The sequence below is a fragment of the Telopea speciosissima genome, chromosome 3, assembly GCF_018873765.1.
Source record: "Telopea speciosissima isolate NSW1024214 ecotype Mountain lineage chromosome 3, Tspe_v1, whole genome shotgun sequence".
Classification (NCBI taxonomy): domain Eukaryota; kingdom Viridiplantae; phylum Streptophyta; class Magnoliopsida; order Proteales; family Proteaceae; genus Telopea; species Telopea speciosissima.
This window is the reverse complement of record NC_057918.1, coordinates 20,563,807-20,591,622: the sequence shown is the minus strand read 5'-3', so window position 1 is coordinate 20,591,622 and position 27,816 is coordinate 20,563,807. Positions and strand designations below refer to the sequence as shown.

General features: G+C 39.5%; 1 protein-coding gene and 1 long non-coding RNA gene across 5 annotated transcripts in view; one reads left to right on the top strand and one right to left on the bottom strand.

Moving 5' to 3' along the window:
• LOC122654529 (histone-lysine N-methyltransferase ASHR1) overlaps positions 1 to 27,816 on the bottom strand; it is a 36,251-nt gene that overhangs the window by 3,665 nt on the left and 4,770 nt on the right. Inside the window, exons 2-12 of one of the 4 annotated variants that reach the window (XM_043848653.1) lie at positions 27,436 to 27,581; positions 24,358 to 24,492; positions 21,118 to 21,172; positions 20,876 to 20,994; positions 20,634 to 20,722; positions 20,466 to 20,547; positions 20,247 to 20,351; positions 20,032 to 20,122; positions 19,816 to 19,935; positions 4,858 to 4,964; positions 4,474 to 4,543 (exon numbers count right to left, since the gene is read on the bottom strand). In XM_043848653.1, the coding sequence (XP_043704588.1) occupies positions 4,474 to 4,543; positions 4,858 to 4,964; positions 19,816 to 19,935; positions 20,032 to 20,122; positions 20,247 to 20,351; positions 20,466 to 20,547; positions 20,634 to 20,722; positions 20,876 to 20,994; positions 21,118 to 21,172; positions 24,358 to 24,492; positions 27,436 to 27,581 (1,119 nt within the window). Of the gene's footprint in view, positions 1 to 4,473; positions 4,544 to 4,857; positions 4,965 to 19,815; positions 19,936 to 20,031; positions 20,123 to 20,246; positions 20,352 to 20,465; positions 20,548 to 20,633; positions 20,723 to 20,875; positions 21,173 to 24,357; positions 24,493 to 27,435; positions 27,582 to 27,816 lie in introns of all 4 variants that reach the window. The other 3 variants (XM_043848652.1, XM_043848654.1, XM_043848655.1) reach the window with 3 other exon arrangements.
• On the top strand, positions 241 to 12,956 carry LOC122654532. The gene is made up of 3 exons (XR_006331925.1): positions 241 to 251; positions 761 to 766; positions 12,751 to 12,956. It is a non-coding gene; the product is annotated as an uncharacterized LOC122654532 (long non-coding RNA).

Genomic DNA, 27,816 nt, shown 5'->3' with positions numbered 1-27,816 from the left:
TTGGAATCTCTCCTGGCATCTTTCCTTTGGAAGGGCAATGATTCTTCTAGATTTCTTCATCCTCTTAGTTGGGCTGTTGTATGCTTGCCTAAGAAGGAAGGTGGTTTGGGAATCAAAAGGATCAAAGATGTGAACACTGCGGGTATTATCAAGCTAATCTAGAAGATTGCTACAAAAAAGAAAGGCATCTGGGTTGATTGGAATTACTCGGGGCCTCTCCGTCAGGATTCTATTTGGGCTGCTTCAGCCTTGTTAGATGCTTCTTGGGTTTGGCATAAGATCCTTGCTACCAACCATTTGGTGATTCAATCCATTCGCTCTCAGATTGGGGATGGTCTCTCTTCTTTCCTTTGGCTGGACCACTGGCACCCAAAAGGGATCCTCCTTCCCTCAGTCACTCCCAGAATCATTTATGCTTCTGGCCTTCATAGGCTCTCTTTGGTTGTCGATATCCTTGATCAAGCTGGCTGGTCTCCCCCCCCCCCCCTACTTCTATCCCTGTGCTTAATCTTATTTGGAATGACCTTCATTTCATCTCCAGAAGACCAGTGGGCAGAGGTGATTGTGTTTCTTGGTCATCAAACAATTCTGCCTCCTCCTCCTCTTCTAAAGCAGCTTGGAATTTAGTCCGTCAGAAAGGCCCTTTGGTTCCTTGGAGGAACCTCCTTTGGTTCAAGTATCACATCCCTCGCCACTGCTTCACGACCTGGAGGATCTTCTCTAGCTGTCTCCTACTCGGGCCTTTCTTCGCAACCGCCAGATATCTGTCTCCCCTTCTTGTTGCCTCTGTTGGAACAATGGTGAAGACTTGGACCATCTCTTCTTTGGGTGCCCTACTTCATCTGCCATTTGGAAAGGAATCTTGTCCAAATGCTGGCCAACATCTAGAAGAATCCTTCCTTTCTCTAGAGACTGGATTTGGATTGATATGACTTTTGGGGGCTCCTCTATCTGTGACACGGTTGGCAACATGGCTTTTTGTGCAACTCTTAACCATATTTGGATGGAGTGTAATATCAGGAAATGGACCCCCAACTCTCGGTCCTATCAGCAGATTTGGGATTCCATTTCCTTCGAAATTAAAGCAAAGTTGTCGTCTGCTCCTCCTCCTTCTTGTACTGACACCCCAAAGAACAGGCTCATTGTTGTATCTTGGGGTCTCTCTTCTGTCTCTCTTGTAGCTTCTGCCCCTCTTCCTTGAGGTTGGCTGGTTGTTGTTCCCCTAAGGTCGTCCTTGTATTTTTTCTTCTCTCTCTTTGGTAATAAATTTTTTTATTCACCCAAAAAAAAAGTTCCTTCCTAAGGACTAACAAGAAAAGTCATGCAGGAGAGAGACAAAAGATGATTATCATCCCCATCTCTGCAAACAATCCGTAAGTTTACTCTCCAAAAGAAGCATTGCTCCTTGCTGACTTCATTCAGATGTTCATAACAATATACAATCACCTGAATATCCCATTTTACATCTTTCGTGAATATCTTGACTAGAATATGATCCCACACTGAAACAATCCAGATTAGTACATCAAAAACTCAAGTAAAAACAATCCATGACCAAAATTTGACTGAGGAAGAAACGAAACATGCAGGAAAAGAAGGTTCTAGGCTTTCAAAATACTCAGCAAAATGAAAGCCATCTACCACAGGTCATAACATTTCACGTAGATTGCCATCCAGTAATGGACGGATTTTGAAAGGCTAGAGACATAGCTGTCAGAATAAGGGCTTCTTGAAGTGTTTCAGGTATGATGCCAATATTTCAGCGGACCTTTATTTCTCCTACTCAGAATGTACGCATATAAACACAAGCTCTCATGGCATGAGTCTGATGGGTTTCTAGAAGCCCAAGTGATAAGGTTCAGAAACTCAATTGGAAACCAGAATCGCAGTGAAGGGAAAAAGACAAGATTCAAGAAAATGTTAATAACTTGAAACAGACACTCAAATGGATGTAAAATTCTGGTCGAAGGTCTGAGTTATGGAGGGAAACACCTTCCCAAAGTTTGGCTCAGATCCAATTGTCTGATCTGAAGTTAATCAGAGTTATGATAATATACCACTGGAGATAGGGTACTAAAAAAGGTTCCAGAACAGAATATCGACAGCTTATAATCAAATCAAATCAAAACAATATTAAAGGGATGATCAAACAGCAATGAAATCAAGTACTAATCAAGCTGAAACAGAAGCAGAAACTATAACTGAAAAATAAAAATCAGATCTGATCATTCTAGCAACTCATATAGGAGTAGGATTCTATCATAACAGAAAGATCAGATTTTGCAACCGTAGGATGGTTTAGAATGAAGTCCAATGACCAAATCCGAAGTTTGATTTAAAAATGAGATGTAAACAATGATAAACAGAAATTTCCAGCAACTAGGACATGAAGAATAACTGAATAGATAACGAGAATTTACTAGCCTGAATCAGTGATAGAATAGAAAAATGAAGGAATAGAAGACACATATGGACCAAACACTCCACCTAGAACTAGAATAACATCCCATCAGCCAACCTTAGCATCTCACCAAGGAATACTGCATCTTGCAGCACCCTTTTTGAATCCCACAGAACATAGTGGCAGCAAAGCCACACTTTATTTAACATAAAAATCGTGGGGAGGCTCTAGGCCAGTACATCCTTTAGGTAGAAACTACTAGGGTAGTTACATACTTACATATTGGCCATAGGATACTTTAACAGACAATAGTACACTCCTTGCAAAAAATGAAAGAAAATCAGTCTCCCAAGTTGAAGAATTCTACACTAACAAGACTGTATCTTATCTAAACTAAGAAGATAAGATAAAAACTCTAACAAGGAAAGAAAATAAATTAAAACTCTTATCTACCAACACACCTCACAGTTGGTTTTTTTTCAGTGAACCAACTACTACTCAATCGGTTTGAACCAGAACCAGAAAACTGGTTCAATGGTGGACCACCAGCTGAGTTATCAAGTCAAGTTCTTCCTTTTAGAATACCTTCCTTGATCTGCATCAGAATCTCATATGAACCTCCAAAGATGTTGGAAAGGTATGCTATAAGTTGCGATGTATGATGTTGAAGGTTTTCATGTTCTTTGCTCATATTATCGTATATATACTCTTCTACTTACCCACAAACCCTAGTCCATCTCAGTGCGGAAAGGGAAGGGTGGGGTAATATGCATAGTAAGCTACTGGAACTACTGAAGACGAACTACTGGGAGTGGGAATAAAGCTCCAGTCCTTACCCCTTAACTCCTTCAGTAACGCACCTACTATTAAAGACTGATCCAAAGAAGGGATGGGACAGACGTAGCCATCTCTCCCCCACCCCGCAGATTAAACTCCGCATCCTAATCCGGATCCAACTACGGACTTACTAGAGCTACTATGTACCCCTAAAATTGGGGGAAGGTATCTAGAATCTAGATACCTAAAAAAAAGGCATAAATTACTGTCAACATTGAGCAAATAAAACAATGCAGGCACTTGGTGCAACTTTCGATCTGAAAGAATAAATGATGTGATACCCATAGTGGTAATGCAAACTTCATGATGAATCAATGTATGACAAACACAACATTCTTGTATCCCACTAGCTCATTTGATTTCTCTCACCTAACAATCTGATTTTTTGTCTCAAATTGACAAAAGAAAAATTACAAAAAATGGCATATTAAAGTCCAACTACAATGACTTCTCAAAAGAATCATATTCACAGAACCTTTCAAAAATTTGATACCTCACTTCATAAAACTAGAACAGAAAACATGAAATCATCATGATTGATAACAGGAAAATGTTTCCCACACAGATCAAAGATCACTTAATGTACTAGCATATCACCACTAAGTACTGCTTGAACAACCTATCCAAAGGTTCTTGTGCCTAGGTTTGCACCGCGAACTCGACACAATCTGACATATTTTTGTATTTGGAAGGTTAATGTGTATCTAGTAAGGCTTCAGGAGTACTAACACGAATAAGTAGTGAAGGGTCATCCATGTAAGAGGCACTCTTCTTTTACTTTTGGGGTCTTTATTATTTTGGAAAACTCTCTAAAAAGGAGAAATGACCATAAATGAGGTTGGTTTCCTTTCTCTTCTTTCTCTCCATCATCTAATCTAATCTTCAAACTCTCAACATAGAAACTAAGCTCCATAATCAACCTCTCAGTCAATGCCAAAAAAATGAGCTCCGCACTCCATCCAGTGCCTCAGAATTGTTGCCACAAATTCGCTGGCAACAAATTCTATTGAGCACAATAAAGAAGCTACCATCTTCAAGAACAATAGGTGTAACAAACCTATATGGCTACATGTCACGTAAAAGAAGGGGAAAAGCAGCTTGCACTGCCAAAAATAGAAGAATGTTGTCAAATGATGAAAACACATTAAATTTCAATGGCCAATCCATTGCACGAACCATAAAAATAATAATAGGTGACAGCTTAGTTATTGGCAATAAGTTAAAAGCTGGCATACTTTGATATACGGGAATGGTCAATTTACAATATGTTAATGCTTCTCTCCAATATTTCAGCTCCATCAAAATCTGAAAGGATAAATAGCATCAAACGTTAAAGCCAGGTCTGATCCAAACAAAATACTAAGCCAGAACATGATCACTGGTAAAAGATTCCCTTATTATAATGCCAACAGAGAAATTCAGTATAAGTATCAAAAGACGGGGGGAAAGGAAGGAATTAAATATAGTTTAACATACAAAGCATCCAGTAGTTTTACTTTTATCAAATTTAAATGACAAGAAAAGAAGAATATTTTAAAAGCGCGGGGCGGGGGGGGGGGGGGGGAGAGAGAAAGAGAGAGGGAGAGTGATGGGGTAGGGGGAGAAGTAACGAGTGGCACCTTGAGGAGGGTTTCTCGAGTCCGCATCAAATTGACTGAAAGGGAATGGCGCAATTTCAGTTGGAGTTTCTCAATCATCTTATACATAGCACAGGCTTCCGGATAATCTGATTTTTCTGTCAAAGGATCAATATCTTGTGGATATATTTTCAGGATAAATTTTGTTTTTAACTTTTTACAGATGTAGAAGTTCACTTAAAAGCATAAAACTGACTTAAACTATGTGAATGACAATTCTACATGACCTAAAAGTTTAACAATAAGAATAAAATTCTCTTGATGGCCAAGGGTATCTGACCATTCAGACAAGAAAAAGGTCATTTTCTTTTATTCTGAGCTCTTGATAATGCAGAATCAGTCTAGAACTAGGGAAAGAACTAGTGGGAAATCAGTTGCAACAGGATCGATGATATAGGGACAAACAAATCAATAGCAGATTTTTTTTTCTCTCTATTTTTTTTTACATATGAAAGCAAAAAATAATGAGGATACAACTTGGGCATCCCATCTACGCCTCGATCAGCATCACACCAACCATGCAAAGACTCTCATCTTACAACTGCATCTCACAGCAACCATGGCAAAAACCAAGCTTATTCATTCATAAAAAATCGTGGGGTATAGGTACAATGACCCTCACAATAAATAGGTGCTTGTAGCCAAGGAACTAAAGCTCGGAACTCGATCCTGAGAAAAATCGAGTTGTCTTGAGATATCTTGAAATCTCGGTCGAGTTGGTGCATTTTTTTTTTCAACTCGAAACCTGGTTTCGGTGGGTTTTAGACCTAGTTTGGGTCTAAAACTTGGTACTCAGCCTATTTTAGGCCATTTAAACACAATGGCACTATCAGTTTTGCAAAAACAAAGTTCAAATAGGAGTTTCACTTAGTAGGAAACAAGGACAGACACTTATTTATGCCTAATGTTTTTTGTATTTGTATTTCATTCACTACTTAAGAAATTATTCATAAATAAGAAAATAACCCCCTTATTTGAATCCAATAAAAATAGTTAAAAAATCAAATTCCAAAAGGAAAAAAAGTCAACCCCCCAATTCAAGAACAAAAACTAGATTTTCTCTGGTGGTGCAATTTTCAACTTTCTAATGTTGGGGTTTTCTAAAATCTAAAAATTCCATAAATCTTAATATGGTAAAACATTTCTAAAAACCAAAAGTGCGGTAAAATATTCATTTGTTTTGATGTCCAAAAAATATTTTCATTCCAAGTGATTTTGACAGCATTCGCGCACACCAAATTAAGTTTGACCGGTACAAAACTCCTTCAATATAAATCAGATTTAAGTTTGTCCAAGATCGCTTAAATCTGATTTATACTGAAGGAGTTATGTTCCGGTCAAACTTAATTTGGTGTGCGCAAATGCTGTCAAAATCATTCTGAATGAAAATAACTTTTTGGAAATCAAAACAAATGAATATTTTACCGCACTTTTTGTTTTTAGCAATGTTTTACCATATTAAGATTTATGGAATTTTTAGATTTGAGAAAAAACCCAACATTAGAAAGTTGAAAAGTGCACCTACCGTTGAAAATCCAGTTTTTGTTCTTGAATTGGTAGGTTGACTTTTTTTCCTTTTGGAATTTGATTTTTTAACTATTTTTATTGGATTCAAATAGGGGGGTATTTGCTTATTTATGAATAATATCTTAAGTAAATGAAATACAAATACAAAAACATTTACTTCAATGATAACAGGCATAAATCAGTCTCTGTCCTGGTTTCTGGCATGTTGAAGTCGATAGTTTATGGGCAAATAGGTCTTTGTGTCAGTGTTTTATTTCTGTTTTTTTATTTCTGCTTATGTAAGGGCAGTTTGGTCCCAGATATATTATTTTTATAAATAAGTATTAATTACCCTGCGAGAGAACATTATGTTCTCACGCAGGTCTTCTCTTCCACGAGACTTGCCTTCATCTTCTCCTCCTCCTCCTCCTCCTTCTCTCCTCTCTTCCACTTTCTCGTATCTGGTTTTCTAACCTCTGGTATTATATCATGTTATCAGAGCACTGATTAATCATATTAGAGCCCCCCCCCCCCCCACGATCCTCTCTCTGATTTCCCTTCATCGTGTTTTGTTTTATGGTGTACAGCCACCTATAGCTGCCTCTTCTATGGTGTAATTCCACTCCTTGAAGAATGAATGGAGTGAAATCCATTATTAATTACTGGATCTGATGATCGATTGGAGTTCTCCCTCAAATATTCTTGAAGACTGCTGAGATCGATTCCAAGGTAAAACCCTGAGAAGTATCGATTTTTTTTGGGAATTTTTTGCTTGATGTCCTGTGGTTCCGGCCTACTCCTACATGTGTTTTAGTGCTTCTGGAGATTATTGTACCCTGATTTGGGTGACGCTGCTGCTGCTTTGAAGTCTTCCTTCTTCTTCTCAGAAAACCTGAGATTGATTCTGCCTGGATCATTGTTCTGGCTGCTTCTATTGGTGAGAGACTGCTGCTGTCTATTACCTCTGTTTTTTGCTGAAGATTATTCATCCTTTATTATCTGCTGCTGCTGTATATTACTTCCAGATTGGCTGCTTCCATTGAGTGATATTGGTCGTTGCTGTCTATTATTTCTGAATAGATTTCTCTGGGTACTTGTCCCTATCGATTTCTGAAATTTATACACTATGGCTGATTCGAAGACCTCCCACGACAATGTGAATGTTCAGATTACATCCATAAAGTTGAAGGGCGGTTCCAACTACTTATTGTGGGCACAGGCTGTTCTAGTCTACATTATTGCTAAGGACAAGTTTGACTATCTTACTTCTCCTCCTCCAGAACCTGACTCTAAGGAATATAGTACCTGGAAACGGGAGAATGCTATTATTTTGATTTGGTTGTGGAACTCCATGGAACCAGATATTGCTGCGAATGTTATATTCCATAGCATGGCAAAGGGAGTCTGGGATGATCTCAAGGAGACATACTCTCAAGAGAAGAGTATGACACGTATCTTTGACCTCTATGAGAAATTATTTCAATTTCAGCAGTCGGACAAGTCTCTCCAAGACTATTACAGTACTTTTAAGGGAATGGTCGAAGAACTAAATATGTTCCAGCCCCTCACCACTAACATTGAGAAGTTGAAGGCTCAAAGAAACGAATTTTTTGTGTCTAAATTTTTGGCTGGTTTAAATCCTAGCCTCAAGGCTGTTGCCGCTGTTAAAGGACATCTACCTGCTGGTGAATCTGTCCCTACATTGAATGACACCTTTTCTAGATTGCAGCGCATTGCTTCTCCTAGCTCCAAGCTTGACACCAATCCAAAGGAAAATTCTGCTTTCACTACTACTAGAGGCCGTGGTTCAGGGGGAGGACGTGGATCTGGTGGTCGTAATTCTGGCGGACAACATCTTGATAAAGCAGCTCGGTTATGTTCCTATTGTGGGAAGACTAATCACACTGTTGACACATGCTGGTCCAAACAATGGGAAACCCGAATGGGCTCAAAACTTGGCCAATCATGCAGCCTCTGAAGATGGTTCTGATTTTGCTACACCTAGCGATTCTAAAGCTGGTTTGACCGTGGGAGATTCTTCTACCAACCTTCGTGATGAGATGCAACAACTCATGCGTCGCATCAAGAGTCTGGAATCATCCACTTCCACTTCTGGGGCATCCACCACCGCTGCCACCTTAGCTCATGCAGGTACTCCTGCCGCTCTCCTTTCTACTACTTCCACACTCTGGATCATTGATTCGGGGGCTTCCGCTCATATGATTGGTAAGTCATCGGTTTTTTAGTTCTATTTTTTCTAACTCTCACACCTCTCCTGTTATTGTGGCCAATGGTTCCTCTACTCTTATTACCAGGCATGGTACTATATCTCTTAGTTCTAATATTTCTCTTTCTTCAGTCTTACATGTTCCTCAATTTCCTTTAAGTCTTCTTTCTGTTAACCAACTTACTAAAAATCTAAATTGCTCGGAAACCTTCTTTTCCTCTTACTGTGTTTTTCAGGATCTTCACACGAGGAAGACAATCGGTGGAGGGTGTGAGAAGGATGGCCCATATTATTTGCATGGCGCTGCCCCGTCTGCTTCGGCTACAGCTACTACTGTTGGTGGAGAGTCTCCGTTTCAATGGCATTGTAGGCTAGGACATTTATCTTTGTCTAGATTAAAGGTTGTTTTTCCTCAGTTTAAGAGTTTAAATAAATTAGAGTGTGAGGGCTGCGAGTTGGGTAAGCATCATCGTGCCACCTTTCCATCTCGCCCTATGCCCCGTAGTGAGTCTTTATTTTCCTTAGTTCATTCAGATGTGTGGGGTCCTTGTCGTGCTAACAATAGACATGGTTTTCGTTATTTTGTCACTTTCGTGGATGATTATTCCCGGACTACTTGGCTGTACCTTTTAAAGGATAGATCAGAATTTTTATATGTTTTTCAGAATTTTTGCAATGAAATAAAGACCTAATTTAATGCTTGTATTAAAATATTTCGGTCTGATAATGCTTTGGAGTTTGTTCAAAATAAAGTCTCCTCTTACTGTGCTTCTACTGGGATGATACATCAGACTAGTTGTTCCTATACTCCTCAACAGAATGGAGTTGCGGAACAGAAAAATCGGCACTTACTTAAAGTTGCCAGGGCCCTCATGTTGCATATGCAGGTGCCCAAACATTTTTGGTGTGATGCAGTTCTTACTTCAAGTTTCTTGATTAATCATATGCCCTCTTCTATTATTGGTGACAAATCACCTTTTTCTATTTTATTTCCCGGTGTTTAGAGTTTTAGCTTGCCTCCTAGAGTTTTTGGATTTGTTTGTTTTGTTCACAATTTCCATCTCCATGGTGATAAGTTGGACCCTCGGTCTACCAAGTGTATCTTCTTGGGTTACTCTAGGACCCAAAAGGGGTATAGATGCCATGACCCTCTCTCTCGCAGACAAATTGTGAGTGCTGATGTCACCTTCTTCGAGGGTACATCCTATTTTTCTGATACTCCTACTGTGTCTAGTGATCCCTTAGCTGTGTCTGAAGCTCCTCCTATTCCTGCCATTATTCCTATGACTACTCCACTACAGGTGTACCGGCGCAAGAGGCACTTTGGGCAGCTCCATACGAATCAGACTGGCCCATCTCCATCGCTTCCTGCACATTCCTCAACCTCTAGTGGAGATCCCACCTTACCTGCTGATCCTGATCCTGACGACTTGCCCATTGCTACTCGGAAAGGTAAACGTTCATGTACTCAAAAGTCTCTTGTTACCTATCCTATTGAGCAATTTGTTTCTTTATCCCATCTTCCTTCCTGTCCACATAGTCTTGCTACATCTTTGTCTTTGTATACTATTCCCCGCACTCACACTGAGGCTCTTCATAATCCTGCCTGGAAACAGGCCATGGATGTGGAAATGGATGCTTTACTGACTCGACATACATGGGAGTTGGTGGATTTATCTCCTGGTAAAGACCTAGTCAGGTGTCGGGGGTTGTACACTATTAAGTACCATTCTGATGGGTCTGTTGAGCGGCTTAAAGCCCGCCTGGTCACTAAAGGGTATACCCAGACTTACGGTGTTGACTATTTTGAGACCTTTTCCCCTGTGGCTAGGCTGAATTCTGTTCGCATCATTATCTCTTTGGCTGTAAATTTTGATTGGCCATTGTATTAGTTGGACATCAAGAATGCCTTTCTTTATGGTGACCTACTTGAAGAGGTCTATATGGAGCAACCTCCGGGCTATGTTGCTCAGGGGGAGAATAGTGGTCGTGTGTGTAGGCTGCACAAAGCAATTTATGGGCTGAAACAGTCCCCACGTGCGTGGTTTGAGAAGTTTAGTTTTGTTGTCACACAATTTGGCTTTACTCAATGCTTCTCTGACTATTCTGTGTTTGTTCGCCGCCAAGGAGAGAAATTGGTGGTTTTAGTGGTTTATGTTGATGACATCATTATGTCAGGAAATGATGAAAATGGGATCCAAGAGGTGAAAAGTTACTTACAGTAGCATTTTTACACCAAAGATTTGGGTCAGCTTCACTACTTCCTTGGGATTGAGGTTATCCGAAGCAAGAAGGGAATCAGCCTGTCCCAAAGGAAATATGTACTAGATCTATTGACCGAAACTGGTATGCTTGCTGCAAAACCAGTGGATACTCCTATGGACCCTAGTCACAAGTTTAGGTCTGATGATGGTGAGAGTCTTCAAGATGTTCATTCCTACAGAAGCTTAATAGGGAAATTGTTATATTTGACAGTCACTAGGCCGGATATTTCCTATGCTGTTGGGGTTCTCAGTCAGTTCATGCAGTCCCCTTGCAAGTATCATTGGGATGCAGCTGTTCGTGTTCTTCGGTATTTGAAGGGAGCCCCTGGGAAGGGACTGATTTATCGTCTAAATAAACATATGGAGCTAGTTGCTTATTCTGATGCTAATTGGGCAGGTTCTGCTAGTGACCGTCGATCTACTACTGGATATTGTACTTTTGTTGGGAGAAATCTGGTTACGTGGCGGAGTAAGAAACAGACCACAATTGCCAGATCCAGTACTGAAGCTGAGTATAGAGCCATGACACATACCACTGCAGAGCTGATGTGGTTTTCTATTCCAACCCCGATGAAGATGTTTTGTGACAACCAGGCAGCCATCTATATTGCTAGTAATCCCGTCTTTCATGAGAGAACTAAGCATATAGAAGTGGATTGTCACTTTGTTCGCAGTGCCGTGCTGAAGAAGCTGGTTGAGACACCTTTTGTCTCTTCGTCTGATCAGATTGTTGATGTGTTCACTAAGTCCTTATTTGCTCCTAATTTTCGGTCTTGTTGTAACAAACTGAGCATGGGTGATATATATGCTCCAGCTTGAGGGGGAGTGTTGAAGTCGATAGTTTATGGGCAAATAGGTCTTTGTGTCAGTGTTTTATTTCTGCTTATGTAAGGGCAGTTTGGTCCTAGATATATTATTTTTATAAATAAGTATTAATTACCCTGCGAGAGAACATTCTGTTCTCACGCAGGTCTTCTCTTCCACGAGACTTGCCCTCATCTTCTCCTCCTCCTTCTCTCCTCTCTTCCACTTTCTCTAATATGGTTTTCTAACCTCTGGTATTATATCATGGCATAAATAATTGTCAGTATACCAATTTTTGAATAGCTAGGTGATTGTATACCAAGACTTCCCACTGAGATCTCGAGATTTGGCACTCATATAAAAGAGTTTGGGTCGAAATCTCAAGATCTCGCTCGAGTTTAGGTCGAGATCTCTCAAGATCTCGCTCAAGTTATTGTAGTTTTATGCTTTGAATGCCATCTCGTCTCGAGCCTTCGAAAAACCAAGATCTCGCGAGATTTAGTTCTATGCTTGTAGCACTCTAACAGAAAATGGAAAGTAACTAAAAAGAGTCCCACACATAAAGTAGGAGCCTTGTACAATAAGAAATTAGTAGTATCTAATAGAAACTACATATAAACCCACCCCCCACGATTCTGGTTTTTAGTGAACCAGCTAACACCCAAACCATCAGCTTGGTCTAGCCTGGACCAAAAGTCCAGTTAAAGAACCATGGACCTAAATACGGACCTTGTTCTTAGGTTTGCGATTATAGTGCTTGTTGTAATGTGTCTACATCAGCTCCCCCCCCCCCCCCGGCTTTGAAACATTAGACTCCGACGAATGTAGCCATGTAGGAAGGACAAGAAATGCTTGGAAAGATCCGGGTTGATGCGCTGAAAATCATTGGCATTAATCCACGTACAATCATGTTGAGGACGTCCTTTCCATTTCACAAGAAAAGAGTAACACCTGTTGCCACTTCATGTCCTAGTGAATTTGTTATCAAGAACGTCTTCAATTTCCTCTTCGACCGGTGAACCAAATTGGGGAATCCGTAAAGTATGTTCAGTGTCACCTTCATCCATATGGAAGCCCACATAGAGTAAGATTAGCAACAGTAAAAACATTGCTAATTTTCATGTCCGGAGGTAGCTCAAGCATGTAGACATTGGATTCGATTCGTTTCAGCACCTTGAATGGACCCATCTTCCGAGGATGCAACTTAGTATTAGTACCATGTGTGAATTTCTCTAGGGCAACTCAAACCATCACCATATTGGCTGGTTTGAACTCAACGAAACGGCAATGTCAATCAAGGCATGCATTATTTCTGATTGCAATGTGCCAATGGACATTTGGGTATACCTCAGCGATGTGTCTAATGAACTCATCTGCCTTGACGCTTAATTGAACATGAGAAGGTAATGATACCAAGTCAATAGGCCTCTTAAGTTGAAGTCCAAGCACCAGCTCAAAGGGTGTACAACCTGTGGTGCGGTTGACGGAACTGTTGTAAGCACATTCAGCAATCTCAAGTATCGACGGCTAAATCTTCTCATGGTCTCATACATAATGTAAGAGATTACCAAGGCTTCAATTCACAACTTCCGTCTGTCCGCCTGTTTGAGGGTGCCGTAGAAAAAATTTCATCTTTGTATGGGTCCTTATCCATAAAGTCTTCCAAAAGTAACTCATGAACTTTACATCATGATCAAATACTATCGAGTCCGGCAGTCCATGTAGCCACACCACCTCTTTGAAGAATATGGTAGCAATGTGGCTTGCATCAAATGTCGTCCAACAAGGTATAAAGTGAGTCACCTTTGAAAATTTGTCCACCACCATAAATATGTAGTAGTGCCTTTCTCAAGTAAGAGGTAAACCCAGCACGAAGTCCATGCTAATGTGCAGCCACGGTGAACAAGGTATGGGAGCAGGAGTAAGCCCGTGTTTTGCTCACAAATTTTTCAAGTTGGCACGTATGACACTGTTGTATCACGTGTTGAATATCCTATGAAGATGTAGCCAGTAGTAGAGATCAGACACCCATGATAAGGTTTTATCCTCACCAAAGTGTCCTCCCATTCCTCCTCCATATAGCACCTGGATGAGGTGTTGCCTTAATGATGTGTAAGGAAATACATTGCATTCATACCTCCTTGCGGTAAAATCTGATAAACATTAGGAAAGTCAGTATTGGAAAGGTACTTATCTTTAATTTTATCAAGGCTCATGCCTAGGGCTGAGAAGGTATTCAACATGAGCATTTTTCTACTCAAGACATCGGCAACTCGGTTCTCTTTTCCAACCTTGTAAAGAAAAATATAAACTCTTCACAATAAGAAACCAATTTGTCATGTCGGTTGTTTATTGTTCTCTAAGACTACAAGTGCTTGAGAGCTTCATGGTTAGAGAAAAATATAAACTCATTGTCGATTAAGTAGTGCTTCCATTGCTTTAAGATTTGGACCACCACATACAGTTCAAGATCATAGGTGGAGTACCTCTTCTTCGTATCATTCAACTTTTCACTATAGAAAGCAACTAGGTGACCACCTTGCATTAGAAAACCACTAATACCCACATGAGAAGCATTTGTGGCAACTTCACATATGAGGTCAAATTCTGGTAGATTTAACACTAGAGCCTTTGTCATCTTCTTTTTGACAAGTGTAAAAGCTTTAGTAGTAGCTAGAGTCCACTGGAATTTGCCCTTGCTTTGTTTCATGCACTCAGTAATAGGGGGTCATGATTGTGCTAGAATTTCTAATGAAGTAATGATAAAAGGATGCTAACCCATGAAAGCTACAGACCTCCACCAGAATCTTTGGTATAGGCCAATTGAATATGCTCTGAATCTTCCCTGGATCAGCTTCCAACGCTTTGGACGACACATAAAACTAAGGAAGACAACCTAAGGTAACATCAATGAGCACTTTTTGAGGTTGATGTAGAGTTTATCAACTCATAAAACCCACATCACACGCCTCAAGTGATCTAAGTGTTCTTCCTTTGCTTTCCTGTAAATCAAGATGTCGTCAAAGTAACAAGGAACTTGCCAATGAAGGAACGAAGTACCTGTGTTATAACCCTCATAAATGTGCTAAGAGCATTGGTAAAGCCAAAGGGCATGACCTTCCACTCATATAGTCCATCATTTGTTTTGAAAGATGTTTTCCATTCATCTCTTGGATGGACGCATATCTGGTAGTAGCCACTCTTAAAATCTATCTTGAAAAAGATTGTTGCTACAGTCCAGCATGTCGAACATGTCATCAAGTCGAGGGATGGTAAACTTGTACTTGATGGCGATTTTATTTATCACACAACTATCAATGTACATATGCCATGATCCATCTTTCTTCTAAGTAAGGCTGGAACGGCACGTGGGCTACTGCTCTCTTGAATGAATCATTTCATTAATAGTTTATCCACTTATCTCTTGAGTTCGGCATGTTCAGTAGGGCTGAGACTGCAAGTAGGAAGATTAGGCAAAACCGACCTTGACACTAGATCAATGGTGTGCTGAATATCCCTCATGGGTGGGAGCTGGTCGGGTAACTCATCGGGCACTAGATCTACAAAATCAGAAATTAAATCCTGTATGAGCTTAGGAAAGAGAGTTTCAATAATGGGTACAACTTCCTTATGCTACTAATGCCAATATCAAACCCATCTCCTTGCTGGTTTCTATGAACTCTTGTTTGGTACGGCCAAGTGTTTCATGTACGTATGCTGCCCCCATGCTGGAATGTTTGCCCTATTGTAGTTCTTTACCACGTGCACTCTTCTTCACTTGCGGGTCCTTAATTGAGGATCCTAAAATCTGTTGCCGTTTAGCTTGGACAGCTCTAAGCTTTGCCTTTTCAGCTGCTAACATGATTGGGTTTAGCACTAGGACTGCCATTGAAATCAAAGAAACATTGGTTCTTTGTGCCACATACCAACACATTGTTATCATACATGCATGGTCTTCCAAGAAATACATCAGTCAACACCAGAGGAAAGACATCACACCACACATTCTCTACGTAACCAGCCAGCTTTCAGGGCATACAACACCACTGGTTTACTTCAAGAGTATTACCATTTAGGAAAGAAACGTTGTAAGATTGTGGGTGCTTCTCCGGCTGTAACTTACTCTCAATGAGAAAAACTTGTGACACAACATTCACACAATTGCCGCTATCTACAACGACTTGAGCTTTGAGTGGTCCACTAGACATACGAGTGTAGAAGATACAATTCACCATATTTGTTCCATATATATTTTCATTCTCATAACCTTCTACATCAACATCATAGGACTCATCCTCAAGAGCTGCATTAATGGCAGTCTTATCATCTTGTGGATCACAAACTTAAGCTTCTAAGTTGGCTTCAATGGCTGCTATGATGGAGTTACTCTTGCGACATTGCAGACAGAATTTGGCAAAGTGTCTGTAACCATTGCAATTGTAACATTTGGTTGCTCCACCACTGATCATAAGGACTTTACCTTTATCCATGGTGGTAAGCTCAGTTTGCATAACTAGTAGGTTTGTTGGCTGGAAAAATTCATCTACCCTCACTGGACTGTGGATTGCATCTCCGGGTTGAAGTTTTTACTAAGTCTTCCACTAGGAGGGCCTTCTCTAAACAGTCTTGCAAATCATTGATGGTTGTTACACCAATTTTATCACGTATATCAGGTCCCAATCTCAATCTGAAATGGGAAACAAGTTGATCATTTTCCTCATCCAAACCGATGCAAGTAATTAGTGTGTCGAACTGATCCATGTATTCCTCCACCAAGAGGGAACCTTGACAGAAAGTATTAAGCTGGTCATGTAGCCTCCGTTGAAATGTTTGAGGTAGATATTTTTCCTTAAGTTCTTCCCATGACTCCTCCCATCTAGTGTGTTCTCTTCCACATCAAGCTAACTCCATCTCATAATTACGCCACCACTCACGTGCTCTCCCCACAAATTTGGAGCTAGCTAGCTTTATTTTTCTGGTATGAGACAAATCATACTAATCGAAGTAATCATCTAGGGAGCACATCAAATCATGAAAAAATTGTGGGTCATGCTGACTGATAAATTCCTTAAGTTCCAGCTTCACCTAGTAGATATCATCTTAATGCCACGGTGGTGTACCTCAATCAAAGTAAGATCGAACTTGTTCCTTCAAAAGTGGCTTGTGGAGGAGGTGTTCTATGTGCTGGCTTGTTGAAGTACCGATGAGCATTGTTGGCTGTAGAATGATGTTGCTGTCCAACACTTTATGATGATATAGAGTCAAGCAGTTGTTCCATTAGCGTCATGCGATTAGTCAACTGTCTCAGCATCTCAACAATTTGAACATTAGAATCAAGGGCCTGGTTTGGGGTGCTAGAATTCCCCTCTTCCATGGCTTGGTGTAGCCTAGGAGGCTATCACACCAGGACCAATTCTGGTAGAGAATATTATCCGTATCTAAAACAAAATATCTGGAATGGTGATGAATATGAATGATGGAGATGATGAGGATGATGATGATGATGATGATATAGTTGGATAGGTGTAGCCCAGAGTCCCACCGAGGTCACGATCGAAGGAGTCCCACCTTCATCCTACTTGAGTCTCACAAACCTTCTTGCATCTTACAAGGAAAAACTCTCACAAAGGAGTAGTCATATTTCAAAATTTTCTTGGGTGGTTGAGAGCTCACCCATGATTTCAATTTATACATGAAGGAGGCTGAGCCTCAATTGATTACATCCGAGTCAGCATTTACAATTCCCAAACAAAGGGAAGAATTCCAAAGGCTGGACACATGAAATACTAAAACATAAAATGGTCTTTTGGAATTCCCAAGACATGGGGTGAAGCTTCCAAAGACAATTCAATACTTCTAGAAAAACTAAACAACTAATCAATCCTACCTAGGAAAGTAAAACCTACTACATTAATTAACCTAGGAATGAAACTAAGCTATGACTAAGCCTAATCCCGTATGCCTTCCTTGTACCCCACATTTTAGGCCCATTACTAAGAAAACACATGGAATCAAAATCCCAATGCATACATAACCCCATCCAAGGCTTATTTCCAATAAAATATGTCTATTATGTGACTTATCTGCATCAATTCTCCCCTGTTCTAAAAAAACTCGACCACGGGTTTTGCAAAATAGAGGAATCAACTTTGTATGGTGAGCATCCGACTTCAAACCATAATAGTACTCGGGCAGCTTGTGGATGTTAGGAATGTAGTCTTCAAAGCATGGAGCTTTCTCTTCAAAAAATTTAGGTGGGATCACGAACTCTATGTGATCAACTGCAATATCATCAGTCGTGTCCATGTGGTCTTCTACAGTTGTGTCTTCGACCTCTTCAAACTCTAACTCTTCAAGTTCTTCTTTGTTGTTCACAGTCTTCTCAATGATATCTTCAACTACCTCATCAACTGCAGTGCCCAGTTCCACATAATCCACTACCTCAAATTTACTAGCTCAAATTCTTCAATGTAAGCCTCGACATTCGAAACATCAAGGACTGGCTCTTCCTTGACGACAAAGATTGCTAGAACTTCTTCAACATCAACCTCAATTTCAAGTTTTGGTTCTCTGATTGGAGCCTTGGAGGTTTCTTTTCTTGTTGCTCTTTGGAAGATGAAGGTAGAGTGTTTGGTATGCCCCAACTCTGCTCAATTCGAGTCAACCGAGTATTCAGCTGGTTCATCGACTTGCGTATCTGATTCATTTGTTCTAGTTTGTGCCGTTGCTTCATTGCCGTCACTCAATCAGTCAAGGACTTCAATGAATCCGCAATCTGTTGTAAAGTAACAGATTTACTTCCTTGTGGTACAAAACTATTCTCATTTCCAGCCATGCTCTGATACCAATTTGATGGTGAATCCTAGGGGATTTGCACTTCAGGATCGATTCTGAATGGCAAACAGATCAAAATCAGGTTGTGGAATATGAAGGGCTGCTGATGGTATGGAGGTAAGATGGTAGATGGATAGGTGCAGCCCAGAGTCCCACTTGTTGCCAACCGTCAAAGTCCCACTGAAGTCACAAATTCACAATCGAAGGAGTCCCACCTTGATCCCGCTTGAGTCTCACAAACCTTCTTGCATCTCACAAGGAAAAACTCACAAAAGGAGTAGTCATATTTCAGATTTTTCTTGGATGATTGACAGCTCACCCATGATTTCAATTTATAGATGAAGGAGACTAAGCCTCAATTGATTACATCCTTGTCAGCATTTGCAATTCCCAAACAAAGGGAAGAATTCCAAAGGCTGGATACATGAAATACTAAAACATTAAATGGTCTTTTGGAATTCCTGAGACATGGGGGGAGGCTTCCAAAGACAATAACTATTTCTAGGAAAACTAATTGACTAATCAATCCAACCAAGGAAAGTAAAATCCACTACATTAATTAACCTAGGAATGAAAATAAGCTAGGACTAAGCCTAATCCCGTATGCCTTCCTTGTACCCACATTTTAGGCCCATTACAAAGAAAACACATGGAATCAAAGGTCCAATGAATACATAACCCCACTCAAGGCTTATTTCCTATAAAATATGCCCATTATGTGACTTATCTGCATCATGGCTCTGATACGAAAATAATGGAGATCGATCTTGAACCAGCAAAAGAAAAGTAAAAGAAAGAGAAATAGAATTTTGTTATTGATTTGTTCGTCCCTATATCATTGATCCTGTGGACTACACCGACCATGCAAAGCCTATCACCTTGCAACTGCATCTCACAGCAACCAAGGCAAAAACCAAACTTATTCATTCATCAAAAACTGTGGTATAGGCACAACGGACCCTCACAATAAATAGGTGCTTGTAGCACTCTAACAGAAAATGGAAAGTAACTAAAAAGAGTCCCATGCTTAAAGTAGGAGCCTTGTACAAAAAGAAAACTTAATAAAGGAAAGATAACTTAATGTATAAGTAGTATCTAATAAAAACTCAAAATAGAAACTACATATAACCCCCTCCCCTGATTCTGGTTTTTAGTGAACCAGCAAACACCCAGACCATGGGCTTGGTCTGGCTTGGACCAAGTCCAGTTGAAGAACCATGGGCCTAAGTATGGACCTAGTTCTTCTTAGTCTTGCGATTATAGTGCTTGCTGTAATATTTGTCTGCGTCATGTGGTCAAGGATACTACCAGAGGACAGAGATGTTGAAGCCTTGTCTGAAAGTAATTTTACTTCACTTGTGATCTGATCTATCTCTTCCTTTTTTCTAAGTAGTCCACATTGTTGACATCTGAATGAATTGTCATCTGCATAATTGGCACAGTTGAAAATAATACAATACTTACCAACTGAGAGAAACAAAAATGGATGAGCAAGGCACTTCAACATTGTTGATGACATACCTGCATCACGAAGCAAGAAACCATTGCACTTATCGTCTTTGCATCTATATCCTTCCAGAATTGCACTTTCTTGAATGTCATCGTCCAGGCCCTTCGATATACCAGCATCTAAATTAAATCCCAGCTATCAAAATCTGAGAGCGGTTCAAATACTTAAGTATAAGATACTACAAGATCACAATAAAAGGGTTTTAAGAAATCAATTAAAATGGTACCACTTTCATGCAACGGGAACATGTGCATGTGAAAAGATATTGCTCTTTGAGAGCCTTAAGCCGAGTTGCAGTACTTCCAGCAGTTTCTATGTAACTTATCAAAACCTTACAAAACAAAACCATATAAAAACATAAGACAAAAAATCTCAAAACTTAAAAATGAGGGGGGTGGGTAGTAATTTGAAATGGTATAATAGAAACTAAGAGAATAGACCGTACCTCTGTACCTTTGGGTATAGGCTCCATGGCCCGAACAACTGCTTCATTCCCTTCAAATACCAACACTGAATTGGGCAAGCAGCTAAAACATGTTGACCACTTAGCCCAGTTAACAATATCAGAGATTCACCATGAGATATTAATAATGTTAAAGGGGGAAAAGTTTACCTGTGGTTAATGATAGAAACTACAGGATACAATCCTGTCCCCAGTGGTCTTAGTTCACTGTCACAGATTGTATGGGCATTGCATGCAAGCTGCATTTTTTTCCCCGGAGGTGGTTAGATAAGAGTTAAAATGCATTGAAATTTTGAGTAGAAACTTGTACAGCACAGAAATATGTTCAGAAGAAACAAAATGGATAATTGCACCAGGGATATATTGCTCTAAGATGTACTTAAATAGCATACCTTGGAAAAATTTTCTGCAATCTCTTTTATGTTGATATCAGGCCACTGAAGTATCAAGTTGACAAGGTTAGCCATCTGTGCATATAGCACTAGCTGGTTCTCATCAATATCGGGCATGTCTTGAAGAAAGTCAATGGTCAAATCAAACAACCAGGACAAGGAATTAAAAAAAAAAACAAAAAAAGGCCAGAAAGTGTACGGAGCAAGCACATTATTGACCAAAAGATAATGAATTAGGATACGAGACACCAGTGCCTCCACCAAGTTGTAGTTATCTGTAGCAGTCTTTGGAATGACCTGAAGTAAAAACAAATTATAAATGCTTCACTACGCAAGATGCAGGTTATTGCCACATAAATTATCGATGTAAGTGAAATTTAGAAAATAAAACTACACACAATAAATGGAATTATTTTGCATCTAGGATCTCGTAACAATGCACCACTTTTGGATCTTTATTTTCATGACCAACACAGCACAATAAAATACAACAATAACAACAACATAGCCTTATCCCAACTAAATGGGGTCAGCCACATGGATCCTTTCCCTCAAATCAGCTCTATTCGACGTCATACATGATACGAGACCTAAGCTATGCATGTCTTTCCTCACCACTTCTCCTATGGTTAATCTAGGCTTACCCCTGGCTCTTTTAGTCACTTCAATCTGAATCAAATCACTCTTATATACTGGAGCATCCCAAGGCCTCCGTTGGACAAGGCCATGCCACCTCAAACAACTCTCTTGTAGCTCATCATGAATCGGGGGTACTCCCAACTCAGCTCTAATATGGTCATTCCTTACTCTATCCTTTCTAGTTTTGCCACAGATCCATCTCAACATCCTCATCTCCGCAACATTTAGTTTATCTATATGACTCTTCTTAACTGCCCAACATTCCACACCATACATCATAGCTGGTCATATAACAGTCTTGTAAAATTATCTCTTAATCTTTAAAGGAATACACCGATCACATAGCACTCCGGACTCAGCTCTCCACTTCATCCATCCTATTTTAATCCTCTAGGTAACATCATCCTCTATATCACTTTCTTTATTTACGATTGAACCCAAATATCTAAAATAGTCACTTCGTGGGATCTTCTTCTCAGCAATATTCACCACCTCATTAACCGTCCTAGTGTGGCTAAAGTTACACACCATATATTTCGTCTTTGTTTTACTTATCTTAAGACCCTTTGATTCCAATGTTGATCTCCATAACTCCAACTTGGCGTTAATTCTGCCTTTGTCTCATCTACCAAAACAATATCATCATCAAAAAGCATACACCAAGGAAATTCATCTTGTATGCCCCTGGTTAAATCATCCATGATAAGCCCAAACAAATAAGGGCTTAAGGCTGCTCCTTAGAGTAACCCAATTGTAATTGGGAATTCACTACCTTGACCCCCCATAATTCTTACATTAATCACTACACCATCATACATATCTTTAATAATGTCCACACATATTTGCATGACACCTTTTTCTTCTCCAATATTTGCCTGATTAACTCTCTAGGGACTCTGTCGGAGGCTTTTTCTAGGTCAATAAAGACCACATGGGGATCCTTCCTGCCTTCTCTATATCTTTCCACGAGTCTCATTAGTAGGAAAATAGCTTCCATCATGGATCTTTCAGGCATAAAACCAAATTGGTTCTCCGAAATAATTTCCTTTCTCAGGTGGGTTTCAATAACCCTCTCCCATAACTTTATCGGATGACTCATTAGCTTTATGCCTCTATAGTTATTACAGCTCTACTATCACCTTTATTTTTGTAAATCGGAACCACAATTCTTCTCCTCCATTCATCTGGCATTTTCTTTGTGCTCATAATCTTGTTAAACAGCTTAGTTAGCCACATATTCCTAAACTCTTCCACACCTCTATTGGGACCCCGTCTAGGCCCAATAATATAATTTGGAAAAAAATGGATCAAAAGAATGAAATAAATTGTGAACCCCATCCTAAAATAGAGGCTCATTTCAATCAGACTTGGGACCTTAAGCAGCAAAACATCTTCTCCTGGGAGCAACTATGAAATCATTGACTTTGCAAACCTTGAAATCATTAGCATCGCTTTTTCAGCAACTCATCTAGGATATTGAGGATGAAACACCTTGCATTCTTTCCCAGATTATGGATAACTACAGGTTAAACTAAGAACTTTAGGCACTGAACCATCAAGTTACAAGTACATATTGTTTTCAGTTTACAGAGAAATAGCAGTGAAGTAGGCTTAGAAATATTAAAACTCATTTTTGCTTAGCATATTGGCATTCATGTCAGTTTCCAGGTATTACCTAAAACTATTATGTGCTTCCATGCATTTCTTCGTTGATTTTAAGTCATTAAAAATTCATCTTTACTCGTCTGTAAAAAGAAGAATAGAAATCACATCTTTAATCCAAAAGCGGGGTAGAATTCTCGCCTTGCTCCACCCCCCCTCCTCATTTTATCCACAGAACCGCTGAGAATCTATCAGATCTAGCTCATTAAATTTTCTGCCGCATTGTGCTTTCTCAAGAAAATGGAATTGCTTCTTCTCCTTATTGGATTCTCTTAGGTTGAGTTTCGAAGACTGACCCTATTGATGAATGAAATTGGAAGATGCTAGCTTTTGTAAATTGCCACAACATATGGAAGGAGGAACCTAGAGCATTCTGCCCCAAAATTAGGTCCCCAAGTCATTAATATCGAGGAAGTTAAAAAGCAGCTTTTTCTTGATAGTACCAATCAAAAGAATTTTAAGTTTGTCTTATAGTTCTACTGGAAATAGGGAAGCCATAATTCATTCAATCTTTTCCATGCTTCTCTTCCTGATTGTTGGGGCTCAGGGCTGTAGCTTCTTATTAGTGCTAGCATCGTTCCCTATTTGTTTATAATGCAGAGAGGCGTCAAAAGAGGGGAGGGGGGGAGGAAAAAAGAATCAGACCCATTATCCTCAATTTTATGCTGCTCCGAGGAACAACAGAAGCAGGATAACAATTTCCACTAAGATTTCTATGCTTTGCTTTACCAATGAAGCAATCAAAGTTAACCATCCCACTTTTAATAAAGTTCCTCATCATGAAGTAAATCATCCAAATGTTGGCAGAAACATTACTAAAGCCCTCAGTGAAGCATACTTTGAAATAGAGTAACTCTGAAATAGAGAATACTTGAACCACGCCGTCATTTCTATTTCTTTTTTGCCTTTTTTTTTTCATTTGTAAGTGGGGAGGGGAAGCGCTAGTTGGTCATGCAGTAAAAGAAGCATATATTATACCAAGGCAAAAGGTCTTGTGCATAGTCATGCACAAACCTTTGGATGATGACAAAAGCCCATCGAATTTCCAAAACCAACCCCTCCTATTTATGAATTGTCGATGGGACAAAAAGTCCCATGCATGAATCCCTTCCCCTTATACTAATTACTAAAGAAGAATTAAAGAAGGGAAACAATAACTTCACGGTGTAAGACCAAAGTACCTGCTCACTTTGCAATTTTCTCTTAAGATAGAGTCTCATCATCAAACGTATTGAAGGTGTAACAGACTTCCGTCTATTTTTACTGAGTCCTGCAAGAGCTTGGCATTCAAGACGGTGCAACTTCCACTCCAACTTCTGCAAATGATAGAATGTAATATACTAATAAATTTGAAAAGATAAGATCCATAATCTCAGAAGTTCTAAATGCCAAAAAAAAGTCCAAGATTGCTTAAATCTGATGTATATTGAAGGATTTATGTTCCGCTCAAACTTAATTTGGTGTGCGTGAATGCTGTCAAAATCGCTCTAAATGAAAATATTTTTTTGGACATCAAAACAAATGAATATTTTACCGCACTTTTGTTTTTTAACAATGTTTTACCATAGTAAGATTTATGGAATTTTTAGATTTGAGAAAAACCCCAACATTAGAAAGTTATAAATTGCACCTACCGCCGAAAATCCAGTTTTTGTTCTTGAACTGGGGGTTGACTTTTTATCCTTTTGGAATTTGATTTTTAACTATTTTTATTGGATTCAAATAGGGGGTATTTGCCTATTTATGAATAATATCTTAAGTAACATTTACTTAAATAATATTTGGCATAAATAAGTATCTGTCTCGACAACTATGATTCTTAGTACACTTTGGTCAAAAACCACAAGTACCCTTCTTTTTCTTCCTCTTTTTTTTTCGTTTTTTTTTTTTTTTTTTGGCGACAACAGTTCATGCATTGTATTTAGAATGTCAAAACTAGGCTGCATACAAAAAAAACAGACCTAAAAGACCATTTCTGGGCCTCAAAACCACATTCTCGAGTTGGTTGGGAAAAAGTACCAGGTTTTGACTTGGTTTCGACCATATCTCAGTTTCTAGTTGGTCAAAACCCTAGTTTTAGAACCTTGGTAGGAAGGGAGGGAGTGTTGCTGCAGGAGTTTGGAGTAAGGGGGGTTACTGTGGAAATCGAAGGGATGGGGTTGGGTTTCAGTTGATGCAGTGGGGTTGGGGAGAGGGTACTGAACAGAGAAAAGCGAGAGATAGACAGAGAGAGAGAGACTGAGTCTTCTTTTTATTTTTTTTTTGGCGGTAACCTTGAAGGGAGTTCGATACTGTTAGGGTAAATTGCTTAAGAGGAATAAAAAGAAAAAAGGAAACAGTAACGGCGGGTACTTAGCAGAGGGAAGATAGATATTGAAGGAAGATGTGGAACTTCGGCTCTCATACCAAATTGGTGGAGGACCAGTTAGGGGAAGGAGAGAATTCTGAGATGAGTCTCAGAGTTGCAAGGAATAAAGACGAAGCACACCACACACTGACATAGGGCAAACCCAATCAAATTTCTATTCAGTTCTATGTATTTCCAACGTGTGAGTTACGAGGTTTAAATAAATAAAAATCAAAAGAATCCTAATTGGATTATGAAACTGAAACTAACTTGCAAACAAACTCTATCTCCTAATCCAACTCTAAACCTAAACTAGTCTATTCCTACGTGTTCAACTCAAAACATGAATAAAGACATGAAGAATAACTAAACTAACTCCCAACCCTTGTTGGATCAAACCCAGGTTGGGCCGGTTCTGTATAGGTGATGCAGAAGCCGAAACCATGATTAATTTGGCTGTTCTTTGATTTTTCGTTAGAGCCTTTTATTTGTTTGTTCTTTTAGCCTAGGGTTAAAACAGTCTTTTTCATGGTTTATCTTCTTAGTTCCCCTCCACGATTTTAGAGGGATTAGTATTTTATTTTATTTGTTTTAGTTGTTTACACTTATACTCCTATTTAGAGTATAAGTCTATTCTATGTTTTATAATTAGGATTCAGATTAGGAATCCCAACTCCTAATCTGATTAGGATTGCTTTAGATTGATTATTTGTAAGGCCTTTAGGCCCCCCTTTATTATTATAAATAGTAGAATCGTGGGAGGCTCCCCCACCTATTATGTTTGAAATTTTGTTTCTTCTTGGTGCTGCCGCCATGACTGCTGCTGCTTCTCTGTATTGTGTGTCATATCAAGACCCCTTGTGAGTAATATCAAGGGCTAGGGCTGGAGTAATCCGGCGACTCCTTGCATCTTGCAGATCGGGAGGTTCGTCTTCTTCTTCCTTCAAGTTCTTCAAGGTTGCTGCTGCTGAAATTCTGCAATTCCAGTAAGAGTTACAATTTCCTGCAACTTTATCATCTCTTCTTCTTATTTCCATCTAACCTAATCGACTTCCCCAAACCCTAGCTTCATCTACATTCATCACAGCCCTATTCCCTCATCAGATTACACTCAAAACCTAACCACAGGTCCATCACAGTAACCCTCCCACTCGATCTCAGTTGCAGCCTCACCTATCCACTACAAACCCTAAATCCCTCCCTCAACATAAAAACCCAGAAACCCTAAGCTCTGCCTAGACCTAACCAGCCATCAAAACCCCACCAAAGTCCAGCCGAACCACCCCCTCCCTGCTAGGAAAACTCGACCTAAAGCCCAGCTCCTAAATCTGCTCCTAAACCCTAGTTTCAGCTTAGATCCTAAATCTGAAAACCCAAAACCCTAACCCTAATATTTCTGAATTTCTATTTCTTATTCAAACCTCATTAAAACCTATTCTAATAGACTCCTAAAATTCTGCAGACCATTACCCAATAAAACCCTAACTCAATCTCCCATTCCTAACCCTAATTTTGCCCTAGTTACCCTAAACTGCCCATTCGGCCAACCCTAAAACAGAACCTGGTCCTAAGTGAGATTTATTTCACCTAGGCTACATTAATAGGTTTGGGTTTCCAAACTCGGTCATGCTGGTCAAACCAGTCAAGTGCTACTACATCACATCCCCAAGCTACACCAACAAAATGCTGACCCAATTCCTCTTCCAACTTCATAATTATGCCTGAGCTATAATCGCCAGTATCATATTTTCTCCCGCATAAAAAATTTACATTCAGATATAAATAACAACAAATGACTAGCAGAGAATCAATCACATAAAGAACTAAAGAATCTTCTTAATATGTTGACTAGTCTAAAAAGGTATGAACAAAATTATTTCCTGAAATGACCACCCTTGAGTCCTTAGTATACCTGGCACATGCTGCCACAGTACCAAACAGCCTGACAAGCTGAGCATTTCTTAAGGTTGCTTGATGTAAAACAACCATCACATTTTACGTCGACTGAAGAGTTATTTGGTACAGAGGCATAAGGCTCTTGGCTTATGATCACATCGCCTGTAGAATAAAAGCAATATTAGATATGCAAATGAAAGGAACTACTAAAAGTGTTTAATTTTTGGTTATGTACAATACAAATGTCCAATCTTAGAACAAGAAGCCATGAGATTCCCCAGTTTACCATGATTACCATTCAGTAAATATCAAGTATTTCATATTATACGCAACTTAAACGACAATTTAAATAATATCACCCTCTCTACCTTGTGAAAAGAGTCAAAATAGTTTGAAA